A 12,694-nucleotide genomic window follows, 5' to 3' on the forward strand; every position below is an offset into this window, starting at 1 on the left:
CTTGCCCCAGTTCAGCCGGCCCTGGAGGCGGGGACTCCTGTGCCGGCTGGGATTCCTCCGGTTCACTCTCAGAATCGGAATCCCAGGCCATCACAGAGGATCTGTTCTCTAGTTGTGGGATGAGGACCAACACATGTAATTAGAGGTGTGATTCCTGCATGGCAGGGGATTGGAATGGGGGACCCTTGGGGTCCTTTCTGAAGTGAAGGACATGAGGCAGGAGTTGATAATGCAGGCGAGCTGCGCACAGGTGAGCTGCAAGCAAGCTGCCGGCCAGCTCTGTGGAGGCTCCTTTTATTGACACAATATGCAAACCCAGGCAGATACATTTTGGGCTGTGACCTTTACACATCGTCCAGTCCCGAGATCATGGGGTGGTACAAAGTTATTTTGGCCCCTGTTTCCACCGCGTCATTTTCCCCTTGCACAATTTATGACGAAGGAGACAAAGGGCTCAGAGACAAAGGTCACAGATAGGACACCGCAGACTACTGAGACCGCAAAAGGTTAGACAGAGGGGAAGATGTTCAGACAGCTGTGGCTTTATCTGTGAGGGAGAGTGCGCTCTGCACCCCAAGGTCATGCCTGCAGGCAGCTGAGGCTGCCCGTGGGCAGGGAGTGGGCTCCGCACCCAGTGATCATTCCTACACCTTTCCAAATCTATGATTCTATGAATGGAGTCGCCTTAGCAAGATCTTGAGTCTCCTCCAGGGCCCTGTGCGCCCCACTTACCATTGCTTGTGCCCAGTCTTCTCCTCAACTCACCCCCCCGTCCTCTTTTTACAGGCTCCTACCTGACGCACGAGGCAAGCGGCCTGGACGAGCACGGAGAAGCCCGCGAGGCCTTTCTGAACGGCGGCGACGGCCATAAACGCAAGGAGGAATTCTTCATCTGAGCCTGGGAGAGGGGAGGGGGAAGGGGAGGGGGGCTGAGCGCTGGGGGCAGAATGGCCGAGGAGGGGGAGCGCCGAAGGCAGGGGGGGGAGAGACGTTTATAGAAAAGCTGCCACTCTTGCTGGGGGAGGGGAGGGAGGGGAAAAGAAGGGTTGGATTAAAAAGAAAAAAAAATGCTTAAAAAAATATCCATTGTGTAAAAAAAGGGGGGGACACACACATGGCCACCACTTGTTCGGTTTTATTTTTGAAACCGAGGACTTTAGCCCCACCCCCAGCTATGAAGCTCCGCCTCCTGCCATTGGCTGACTCCTCCCCCCTCCATGCCCTCTGCACCAGAGCTATTTCCTGTTACTTCTGGGGAGGATGTGTGTGTGTGTGTGTGTGTGTGTGAGAGAGAGAGAGAGAGAGAGAGAGAGCATGTGCGTGTGCATGGTCCCACTTCCATAAAAAAGAGCAGGAGGCTGGGATAGCCGCAAACCTTTTCTCTTTGGGGACAGGCAAAGCCCTGGGGGAGGGCTTGAGTCTCTTTGTAAATAGCGTAGAAGCCACCCAGCGAGGGAGGGGGAGAGGACACCCAGAGATCCAGGGCTGCTGAGACTGCGAGGGTGGGTCACGGTGTCAAAGGGCCCTTCCCCTTGGAGGGACTGTGGCCCGTTAGCTCTGGGTTTGCTTGTTTGCTTTTCTTTCCGATATTAGCACTGAGTTTCAAAATATCTGGGGAGGGAGATGGGGCTAACATATTTTGCTCTGGAGCGCCAGGATTTTCCCAGCAGCCCTGGAGGAGACTCTCAAGTTCAGGGAAGGCGGCCGGGGGGGGAGAGAGCCATTCTGTGAGTTGGGACCCCCCTCGGGTGTGTTTTGCCCCCAGCCGCTGAGGAGGGGAGCCGCCGGGTCGGAGTGTTTGGCGTGCAGCATGACAGGAGCGTGAGGCTGGGAGTCGCCGGGTCGCCTTGAGTTCTCTTCAGGGCGCCTGGCACCATATCTCTCTCAGCCGCACCTTTCCCCCCACTGCTAAGCCCAGGGCCACTCAAGCCGTGTGGGGCCTTATGAAGCAAGTTGGACTCTTTTTTTTTTTCTTCCTTCAAAGCCATGATAGTTTGGGGAGGGAGAGGGAGGGTGGGAAGAGGAAAGGGGGTGTCTCTGTCTGTCTCTGTCGTCCTTGTTATGTGATTTGCCCAGCTGGGGACAGGCGATGGGACTACAGAGCCCCATCGGCGCATTGACCCCCCACAGCCCACACTTTGTCCTTGACAGCCAAGCGTTGCCCCCTGGCCCACAGCCCAGCTTCTGCAGAGAGTGGAGGACATTGGAAAAGAATTTGCATCCGTCTGAATTTGCCAACATATGCAGATTTGACTGTGGCCAGTTTCAGCTCCTCCTCCTCCTCCTCGCCTTTGGGCCTGGTGGCCACGATGTTACGCCATCCCATCCCCAGACCCCGAGAGAGAAACCGCTGTGTCGCTCGCAAACCCCCTTGCCCCTCCCTCCCTCCCTCTCCGATCAGCCTCCCTCCCCGGAAGCAGCTGGGATCGGCGAAGAAGAGCAGGACGAGAGGCTCAGCAATAGGCACCCCTCCCTCAGCACCTGTCTGGATGTTGCTTTCATGGGTTCAACCTCCCCAAAACACAGCTGCGATAAAGGGTCATTAAAAAAACGGCTGCTATGCCCCAGAGGTGGCTGCAGTGCACTGCTGCAGGGTGCAATGCTGGTGACTGCCAATGGGAGGAATCCCCTGTGGAAATGGCTGCTCCAGAGGCAGTTGCCGCCTCACCCCATGGTCCAGCCCCATGATTGAGCGTTGAACCACAAAAGGGGGGTGCTGAACCCCGTCTCTTCCCTGCTCCCTTCTCCCCCGCCCCGCACTCCACTCCTGGTCTTCTTGGTTCCTTCCATCCTTGCCGACGTCCCTCATTTTGTGCAGGTAGATGCCCACTCCTCGCTTTCCCTCGAATTTCCATCCCACCCCCTTTCCCTCTGTCTCTTGTCTGGGGAACAAAACAGAAGAAAAGAAACCGACGTGTGATTCTGTGTCCGTCTCTGGCTCGCGGTTTTTATTTTATATTGTTTGTGTCTCGGAAGGGGAGATTAAAAAAAAAATGAAAAGAATGGAAAATATAATAATTAATATATAACTGGGGGTCGGGAGTATGCAGGGGGGCTTGTTCCTCTGCAGCCCAAGACTGTTTCCCCCACGCCCGAAAGTTAATATATATGTAAATATCTATGTCTGCCTTTTAACCACCTTTGATACTTCAATAAATCCCCCTGATTAATTCTTTTAACACCAGTGGTTGTGGTATCCTTGTTCATGAGTGCGTGCTGTGGAAGCGGTTCTGGCTCTGCAAATGCAAAGAACATGAGAACTGTCCTGGATCAGGCCAGGGGCTCATAGAGTCCAGCAACCTGTTTTCCCAGAGGCTAGCCAGACTCCCATGACAGGCCTAAAAGCAGGGCCTGAGCCGCGCAGCCCCCTCCCCTCCTGTGGTTTTCAGCAACTGGTATTCAGAAGTGGAGGTAATGATGTGAGCTCTCTTCGCCTGCCCAACTCCCCAGTCCTTCAAGAGTTGAAGCAGACAAACTGGGAATTCTTCTCCACTGCATCCATCTCTAGCCAGGTGCCCAGTAAAAGTGGAGAGGAACAGGGTGGGGTGGGGGCTATTATTTCCCAGTCTTGGAACCCCAGCAAGCTGCCCAGCCTCAATGTCCTCTGGAGCGAACCCCGTGCAAGAGATCCAACTTGTTTTCCTGTGTCGGGGATGCTACTGACAGAGCTTAAAGCAGCAGCAAGCAAATTCGGTGCTTTTGCCGTCACAGTCTTTCTGCTGCAAAAGCAGGGGTGGGGGGCGAGGACAGACATATGAAGCCGACAGGGACAGCAAAGCCCCATGGGGGTTCACTGCCGTCGCTCAGCCAAACGCCAAAGCCACTCTCATCTGCGAAGGCGCGGAGGCTCCCATTTCACAGATAAGAAATGGAGGCTGGAACAGCGTGCTTTGCCCCCAACCAAGGCTGCACAAGCATCTGTGCCAAAAATCGGATTCGAATCTCTGTTTTGCCGGATCCCATTCTGTCCTCTAGATCGGCCTCCTCACGTTCCCTCTCTGAGGGCCTTGGGGAAATGCCTCCCCAACCCCTCTGATTTATTTTCACGGTTATGTTGGGGCCTGAGAGATGCAGCCATAGCCCGGCTCGTCCTGCAATCCCTAATGCTCCGTGGCCGTTCTGCCCCACTGCTGTCCCAGTCCTGGATTCTTGCTCCTCTTGTCCACGTTCTTGCCCCATAACATGCTACATGCACTGCTCTCACATCTTTATGCAGCATCTATACTCACACACACCTGCTCTGCCCTGGTCTTCTGCTGTGCCTGTTTCCAGTCCCTGAACAAATGCGCTAAGCCCCCATTTCGGCTGAGGACGGAGAGCCTTGCACATTAGTTCCTGCTTTCCCTTCCATTTCTCTCCTTCACTCTCATTTTTATTACTCCACCGGGTCCCTCTACGCGTCCCCCATCTGTCATTCTGTACAAAACTCTCTTCTCGTGGAAAACATTCCGACTGGGAGCTACCGGAAAAAATATTTTAAAACAATTGCAGGAGTGGGGGGAATTTAATGTTCAACAAAATGGCATAAATTCTGGGTTTGCGGCACTTTCTGCTCGCGCTTGCCCAAGAAGCTGGAGTGGCAATCTAGGTAAAAGCAACGGACCCAGCACTCCATGCAGTCCTCGTGCCTTGGACTCTGTTATTCCTGACCTACGGCTGTGGTTTCCCTGGTCAGGATCAGGCCAAGAAGCCCATCTGGCTGAGCCTTTTGGATCATGCCCATGACCTCATCCATTGGTGTGGTCTCCATTTGAGATCCCTTTTGCACCCTCTTGGCTGATACTGTCCAGCTATCATCATGACACCCCCATGATTTTGAGTGAGGAAGACCAAGACGTGCCTCCCAGCATGATGAAAACAATTTGGACAGATGCACACTGCATTCCAAGGCATGAGGGGGCCGGAGAAGAAATAATATATATCCAAATCACCAGCTCCAGGTTACATAAGAAGAGCCTGCTGCTCTCACAGTGGCCAGCCATACCATTTTGAGACCCTGCCATGTCCTGATGTAGCATCATTTTGGGGCAGGGTACCCAGCAGGATTTCCTCCAGGTGTTCCTGAACTACAACCCTCAACATCATTGGCCAGGGTAGCTGGGGCCGATTGGAGATAGGGTTGTCTAGAGAGCACCATGTTAGCTATCCCTGGTCTGGGGCATTGTCGGAAATTTAAATGGCAGCACTCCTTCCAGGGGGTGAAGGGGGGGGATGGCGCACCATGTTAACAATCCAAAGTGACTCGCAGTGGAGCATTGTGAGAAATCGAAAGGGAGGCACCCAGCAGTCCAGTGCTCATTGGGGCAAACATTGGTTTACTGGGATCCCAGTGGCTGCCTGAGGATGCCCCATGCTGCCATTCAGGGCCAGCCCACCCATGAGGCAAAGGGAGGTGACTGCGTCAGGTGACAGGATCTACAGGGGAAGCAGATCAGCCTCCAAGGACTGCACCACCCTGTGGTGGCATCTAAGGCCGTGGCAAGGCTGTATCTGCCTCTACAGCAGAGTCTTGGTGAACAGGAAGCCCTGCTGGTCTCTTTCCACCCTTATTCCTCACTTCTCCTTCCCTGGCTGGGGAAGGGCGCACCATTTTGTAGCTTGTCTCGGGTGTCAAAATGCCATGAGCCGGCCCTGCTGCTGCCAAGGCTGTCACTTCCTCCTCCACACATAGGCTAAGGATGGTGGAAGCTTTTTAATAAAAAATGCATTTATAAAAGATCCTGTATCAGAATATAATAAAACTCCAGTATAGTCAATTACTACCCATGTTGTACAACAAATATATTCTATTTTAGTTGCTAATAAAGGGCTGCACCATTAAATAAATAAATAAATAAAAAACATAGGCTAAGGATGAAGGCAGGTAATATGGTAAGGAGCACAGCAGTTTAGAAGTGGAGGAAGTGTCTCTGCCCAGAAAAGAGAAGCCTTGGGCTGCCGTGTGTGTGTGTGTGTGTGTGTGTGTGTGTGTGTGTGTGATGCTCAGACCGCTTTCATTGCTCTTAAAGAGTTTCTGTTTGCCTGCCTCGGTGTGCCCTTTCGCCTGCCTTTTCCCCGTTCCGGGTCACAGCGGTGAACTCTCTTAAGCTGGAGGCAGGCAAAGCTGTCTGGGAATCACATCGCTCCTAATGAGTCTCGCTGTGCTCATTAGCGGGCGAGTGTCTTCCCATCATCACAGTCCTGGGCTTCGCTGGGCAACTAATATGACCAGATGCCCGGCTCCACCACCGCAGAACGGCGAGTCCAATGCTGAGCAGCCGAGAAATGAGGGCTCTTGAAAAGTGGAGGAGGAGGGAGAAGAATTTGCTTTCTAGAAAAAGAAAAAAGAAAGCGCCCACCCACCTCTTTTCAGGCCCGGGCCCTGCCTGGGATTGCAGTGTTCATCTCCCTGGCCTGAATTTACCTGCAGCGCTTTCTATGTTGCTGGATCACAGCCATATTTCCACTTAACCTAACTCTGCCCCTCTCCAGAGATTGTTCTCCACAACAATGGACCCTTTTTCTATCTGCCTCGTGCTTCCAGGTCATCTTTGTGGCTTTGTCCATTCTGGGCCCTTGCTGCAGCTCAACCACTTAGGTGTTTCTAGACAGTAGCTGTTTGAAGGCCCTTGCCATCGTTCTCACATCCAGGCTCTCAGAGCATTAAGAAGCTCATACATACCCTCCAGTATTCGTCAGGTGAAAATAAGGACATGTCTCACTCCCCCCAACTGACCCTCCTCAGCCCCCCAATTTTGGGCCCCCCACCCCCACCCCACAGAGCATTTCCTGTCCGAAGAAGGACAAGTGCCACCACACCTATGGGACACAGCACACATGCCCTCCACTGTCCTGAAAAAACAAAACATGAATCCAGATTTTATTTTATTCTCTGGTAGATTTACAAGAAGAAAAACACACAAATAAATTAATTTTGAAGAAGAGGAGTTTGGATTTGATATCCCGCTTTATCACTGCCCTAAGGAGTCTCAAAGCGGCTAACATTCTCCTTTCCCTTCCTCCCCCACAACAAACACTCTGTGAGGTGAGTGGGGCTGAGAGACTTCAAAGAAGTGTGACTGGCCCAAGGTCACCCAGCAACTGCATGTGGAGGAGCGGGGAATCGAACCCTGTTCACCAGATTACGAGTCTACCGCTCTTAACCACTACACCACACTAGCTCTTTTGGAAAAGGGGAAAGATTAGATGCGGACGCACAAAGCATTTTTATTTTTAAATCAAGACTGCTTGCATCCTGCTCTGCCCCCCCTTTTTTCCAACCCAGCCCTGCCCTCTGCCTTCCCCTCAGAGCCAGCACATCAGGCAGCAGCCTGTCCTCTTCCTCGCCTGCTCTCCAGCAGCCACTATGAGCTGCCCAAGGGAGGAGGCCGGCAGTGGCGGCCACAGAGAGGCCATGGAATTCTCCCTCACAGCCCCCACAGCCACAGTCACCATCGCTTGAGACAAGCGCTGGCTCTTCCTCCGCCCTGAGCTTGGCACTGGTGGGGGAAACAGGCACATTCCTGCATCAAATCAGAAACCGGGATGGCTTTCGTAATTCTGGGTCTATCCCTTGAAAATAGGGACAATTGGAGGTTATGGAAGCGCCCCCTAATGGTTCCAGCCAGTGGCTTATTTAGTCCAGCATCCTGTTCTCACATTGGCCAGCCAGATGGTGACAATGATGATTCCTTAGAGCATTTGTACCCTGCTCTTCTGCCAAAAAGGGGATGTGGGTGGTGCTGTGGGTTAAACCACAGAGCCTAGGGCTTGCCGATCAGAAGGTCGGCGGTTCGAATCCCCGCGACGGGGTGAGCTCCCGTTGCTCGGTCCCGGCTCCTGCCAACCTAGCAGTTCAAAAGCACACCAGTGCAAGTAGATAAATAGGTACCGCTTTGGCGGGAAGGTAAACGGCGTTTCCGTGCGCTGCTCTGGTTCGCCAGAAGCGGCTTAGTCATGCTGGCCACATGACCCAGAAGCTGTACGCCAGCTCCCTCGGTCAGTAAAGCGAGATGAGCGCCGCAACCCCAGAGTCGTCCGCGACTGGACCTAATGGTCAGGGGTCCCTTTACCTTCTGCCAAAAGGCTGCCGGAGCAGCTCAAAGGCAATCAAAACAAGGCAGTCTCTACCAGCAGGATTACGGTCTGAAAAAACAACACCACAACACACAATGGGACAAGGAGGAAAGAAGCCAGGGCCCCAAAAGCAGGACCTGTGCACAACGGTTAAGAATCATAGAACTGTAGTGTTGGAAGGGACCATGGGGGTCATCTAGTCCAACCCCCTGCAATGCAGGAATCTTTGGCCCAACGTGGGGCTCAAACCCACAACCCTGAGATTAAGAGTCTCACACTCTTCCAACACAGCTATATCCCTACTTGTGATTCTGTTCCACCGGTACTCAAAGACACTCTGCTCGTGCCAGTGGAGGTGGAACATGGATACCATCCCATTTTTAGCGCAAAGTTTAAGTAGCCCCTGCTTCTCAGTTTTGGTAAAAAAAAAAAAAACCTGCCCGCGCTCTTTTACCTGGCTTCTGTGGTACGAAATAAAAATACCTCCCTGTCCCTTGGCCCTTTTTATTAGCCTTCCACCTGCGATCGTTTGAGAAGGCCTCACAGCCCTCGTGCAGCTCTTCTGCAGCCCCTTCCGAATCAGGCCGCTGGGCCCATCTGTCCCCGAATCCCAAATGTCACGGCGACCGGCAGAACAAAGATGGATGGTGCCTGATCGTTGGGGCAGCAAACTCATCTCGGAATCAAATTGTTCCTAACGAGCCTCATTCTGCTCATTAGCAAGGTGAGTGTCTTCCTGGCCTCTTGGTCGAGAGGGTTTCCTTGGGTGCCTAATCCAATCAGCCCCCAGCCACTGTCGGGGCAGGAGCAAAGCGACCGGTTAAGATGCCGAGCGGATAAGAAGACAGGGACGTTTTACCACCTGAGGCAAAGGACAAGACGCACCCCCCCTCCCCATGTAGAGAACCTGACTAGACTGAATAGTGGCTATGTTGACATACCCTCCAATATCCCTCAGAGAAAAATAGGGACATTCTATTCTACAGCAGCATCACTAGGGAAAGGGGGCTTTTTTCTTTTGCACGTTAAGATTTTTATTAAAGTTTTTCATGCTACGGACAACCCCCCCACCCCACCTATGAAGCCCAGTTAGCTCCAGCTCTCACCCTTGACCCCATAACCTCCTTGACCCGCCACACCTCTCAAACTCCAGCCCCCTACGGGCTTGCCTGCACCCTACAAGCTACACCCTTCCCCACCCAGAGTCTTTTCCAGCCGCCACCTTCTCTTCAGGCCTGTCCTGGATCACTTTCTCCTCGTTTTCATTTGACATGGCTGGCAGGATGGATGGCTGGAGGCCCGCTGGGCCAGAGAGTCACAGCCTTCTATGGTGGGGACATGGATGGTGATGGTGGCGACCCCATTGCTTTGCTCCCACTTCCTCCTTCGCCTCTTTCTGCTGCTGCTGTTAAAGGTAAAGGTAAAGGACCCCTGGACAGTTAAGTCCAGTCAAAGGCGACTATGGGGCTGCGGGGCTCATCTTGCTTTCAGGCCGAGGGAGCCGGCATTTGTCCACAGACAGCTTTCCAGGTCATGTGGCCAGCATGACTAAGCCGCACCTGGTGCAATGGGACTCCATGACGGAAACCAGAGCACACAGAAAGGCCCTTTACCTTACCGCTGCAGCAGTACCTACTTATCTACTCACACCGGTGTGCTTTCGAATGGCTACGTTGGCAGGAGCTGGGACAGAGCAATGGGAGCTCAACCCGTCGCACAGATTCGAACCGCCAACCTTCCAGTCGGCAAGCCCTAGAGGCTCAGTGGTTTAGACCACAGCACCACCCGTGTCCCTCCTTGACCCTGCACAACCCTGGACCACTGCACCATTGGGTATAGCAACATGCTGCTTTTTAGTGTTGTAGTCCAGGGAGAGTCCTGAGATTAGAACCAGGTGCTGCCCAGGGAGAATGGGCAGGACATGATGGGATTATGCCACGGAGGGACAGAGGGCTCCCTGGCCTCTTTAGGGTAGAGACAACAAGAGGCCATAGCTGTGAACCGAGAGAGCTGCAAGGAACGAGATTCTTGGAAAAGGAAAAGCAGGCGGCGAGTGGGACCTTTCTGCCGCTTCCTCTTCAGGAACATGTCTCTCGAGCAAACCTAGAATTAGGATGGTAATTGGTTTTCTGTGTTTTCATTGATTTGCACGCAGAGCTCCATCAGAGCGTAGGCTGCATGGCACAGAGACGCACAGACAAAAGGCAGGTCCCTGCCCCGAGGAATTGGCAGCCTAAATTTAGACAGTGGGGCAGGAGAGGCAAGGATAAGGAGAGGGCAAAGGCAGCCTTCCTTGCATTTCCACTTCTGTATCAGCTGGCGATGAGGGATGAGACTTCATGGAAAAGTTGGGGCTGAACTTTGATAAAAGGAGAGTGACAGGGATGTCGATGGCACAGGGGGCTCGAACCCCAGGTCTTCTGTGCCAGGCCTCCGATAAGCCCCTTCCTCCCCGTTTTGATGAAAAAATAAATAAATCATAGAATCTTAGAATTGGAAGGTACCCAAGGGACATCTAGTCCAACCCCCTGCAATGTCCCTTATTAAAGCAGTAGTGGGGAATGGTCAGCCTCTGTGCCAGATGGGGCCTGCCAGACTTCCCCATGTGTCCAGTGGGACTGTTTCCTCCACGCCTGCCCCACACTGGACATCCTGCGCAATGCCTGGTGTGGAGCATATAGACATGCAGCCAGAACCTGCCCTTCAGAAAACAGGATTGAATTCTGTATCCCATCAACTGATGCAGGGAAGTTCAATGCTGCTTGGTGGCTTGACTGGGATAGCTCAGCCAGGAGAACACAAGCCTCTTAATCTCAAGGTCGAGGGTTCGAGCCCCACATTGGGCAAAAGATTCCTGCGTTGCAAGAGGGGTTGGACTAGAAGACCTTTAAGGTCCCTCCCATCTCTACAATTTTATGATTCTCAGGTGAACCAGAAAAAAATAAAGTAGCGATACTTGTTTCCCTGGGGAAGAGAAGAGAGATAGAAGAGCAACTGAGGGCTATACCACCCCATAGAGAGGGCTGGGGTAGGTTGGGCCTCGCAGAAACAGGGTACAGTGTCTGAACAAAGTGCAAGGGGATGAGAGAGACAGAAGACCTCCAGGAGAGCTTCGTTAGTAGGAAGGAAGCGAAGCATGGGAGAGGAATCTGCTGTGGGTTATCTGGCATTATAAATTTGCAGCCTGCCCTGGGTATGAGCAGTTGAGTCTACTTTCTACCAGACCCTCTTTGGGTTCAGTATTTGGGAGGGAGTGTAGGGAGAAGGGGGGCGGCGTTCCTCTTGTGTTTCCAGCCGCATGTAATTATTCTTCAGGATCACGTCTCTCTCTCTCTGGCGACGATGATGATGATGTAGCCACATCCTCTTAAAATGCACTGCAGTTTTGCAATCTAATCTTGAATACATCCAAGAGAAAATTGAGCCTTGCTGTCAATCACTCCTTTCCCCGCTGCTGGAAGCTGAGCGCACTCCACTCCACCCCCCACCCCATCCCTCTTTCCTGAAAGCTGAAATGGTGCCTTTTGGTGGAGAGGGAGAAGGGAAGGACCGGGCTAGGCTGAATTTCAAAAACAAGATGTTGATATGGCAGAGAGGAAAGCTTCACCCGTTGGATGACAACCTGTCCTACAGCTGTCCAAAGCACAGGAAGCCCGACTGAAGTGGGAGGACATTTAGCAATGCAAACTGTGGGGCACAGCTCTCTCTCCTGCTTGCATCTGCAACTGAAGTTCCCTTTCTGCAACAAGCTGGCTTAGAAGGCTGACTGGCAGTGCCGCCTCTGCCCCTTTTACAGAACTCTGTTCTCTTTTCGCAGTCATGGACACCAACTTTCATGGCGGCCATCAAATGGCAACAGCTCATAAGACTGTGCTGCATGCATTACATCCCACATTAACTTTTACCGCTCTCTCTCTGCAAACAGCTCCCTACTGGGCACTGGGGGCAGGGAAGGAGGGCACTCCCCTCTTCAATGCCCTCCCCTCTTCAAATCAACTTGTCATTTTCGAGGATGGAACTTGGGAGTTGTAGTCAGAAGGAAGTCCCAGTGCATTCCGTAGGGCTCACTCCCCGAAAAGTGGGGTTAGGATTGCAGCTGCTGGCACAAAACCCTTTTTGGGTCTCATGTCCTGGGATTCAGCAAGAAATGAAATTACTGCAAGAGATAGTTGGGCAGTGATGACTGACGGCAAATGACTGAGGCATCTTTTAAGCTACACTGAGCATGTTGGCAATCTTTGTCCCTTATAGTAAAAAAAATTGTCTTTTATGGCAAAGCAGGATCAGCTAAGGGCTATGAAGTATCTTGGGGAAGATGCAGCAAGCTGGTTTTCTCGTTGCTCCAGAGGGACTGAAACAATGGATTTAAATTACAAGAAAGGAGACTATGACCAAACGTTAGTAAGAACTTTCTGATGCTAAGAGGTGTTTGACAATGGTATGGTATACTTCGGAAAGTGGTGAGCTCTCCTTCCCTGGTGTTTTTTAAACACAGGTTGGATAGCCACATGCCAGGGATTATTTAGTTGTGATCCATGCATTGCAGAGGGTTGGACCAGATGACCCTGCAGTTCTATAATACTTTGAACCGACATAGAAGCTGCAAGGAGCCTCCGGCTCAAGGGCATTTGTGCTAAGG

At 52.5% G+C, this 12,694-nt stretch overlaps 1 protein-coding gene across 1 annotated transcript in view; it reads left to right on the forward strand.

Moving 5' to 3' along the window:
* The window catches only part of CADM4 (cell adhesion molecule 4), a 133,013-nt gene extending 129,834 nt beyond the window's left edge, over window positions 1-3,179 (forward strand). The window contains exon 9 of the mRNA XM_081019077.1: window positions 787-3,179. Coding sequence (XP_080875203.1) covers window positions 787-896 — 110 coding nt within the window. The 3' untranslated portion in view covers window positions 897-3,179. The remainder of the gene's footprint in view (window positions 1-786) is intronic.
* The last annotated feature ends 9,515 nt before the right edge of the window (window positions 3,180-12,694 follow it).

The sequence above is a fragment of the Podarcis pityusensis genome (genome assembly GCF_964106645.2).
Source record: "Podarcis pityusensis genome assembly, chromosome: 8".
Classification (NCBI taxonomy): Eukaryota; Metazoa; Chordata; class Lepidosauria; order Squamata; family Lacertidae; genus Podarcis; species Podarcis pityusensis.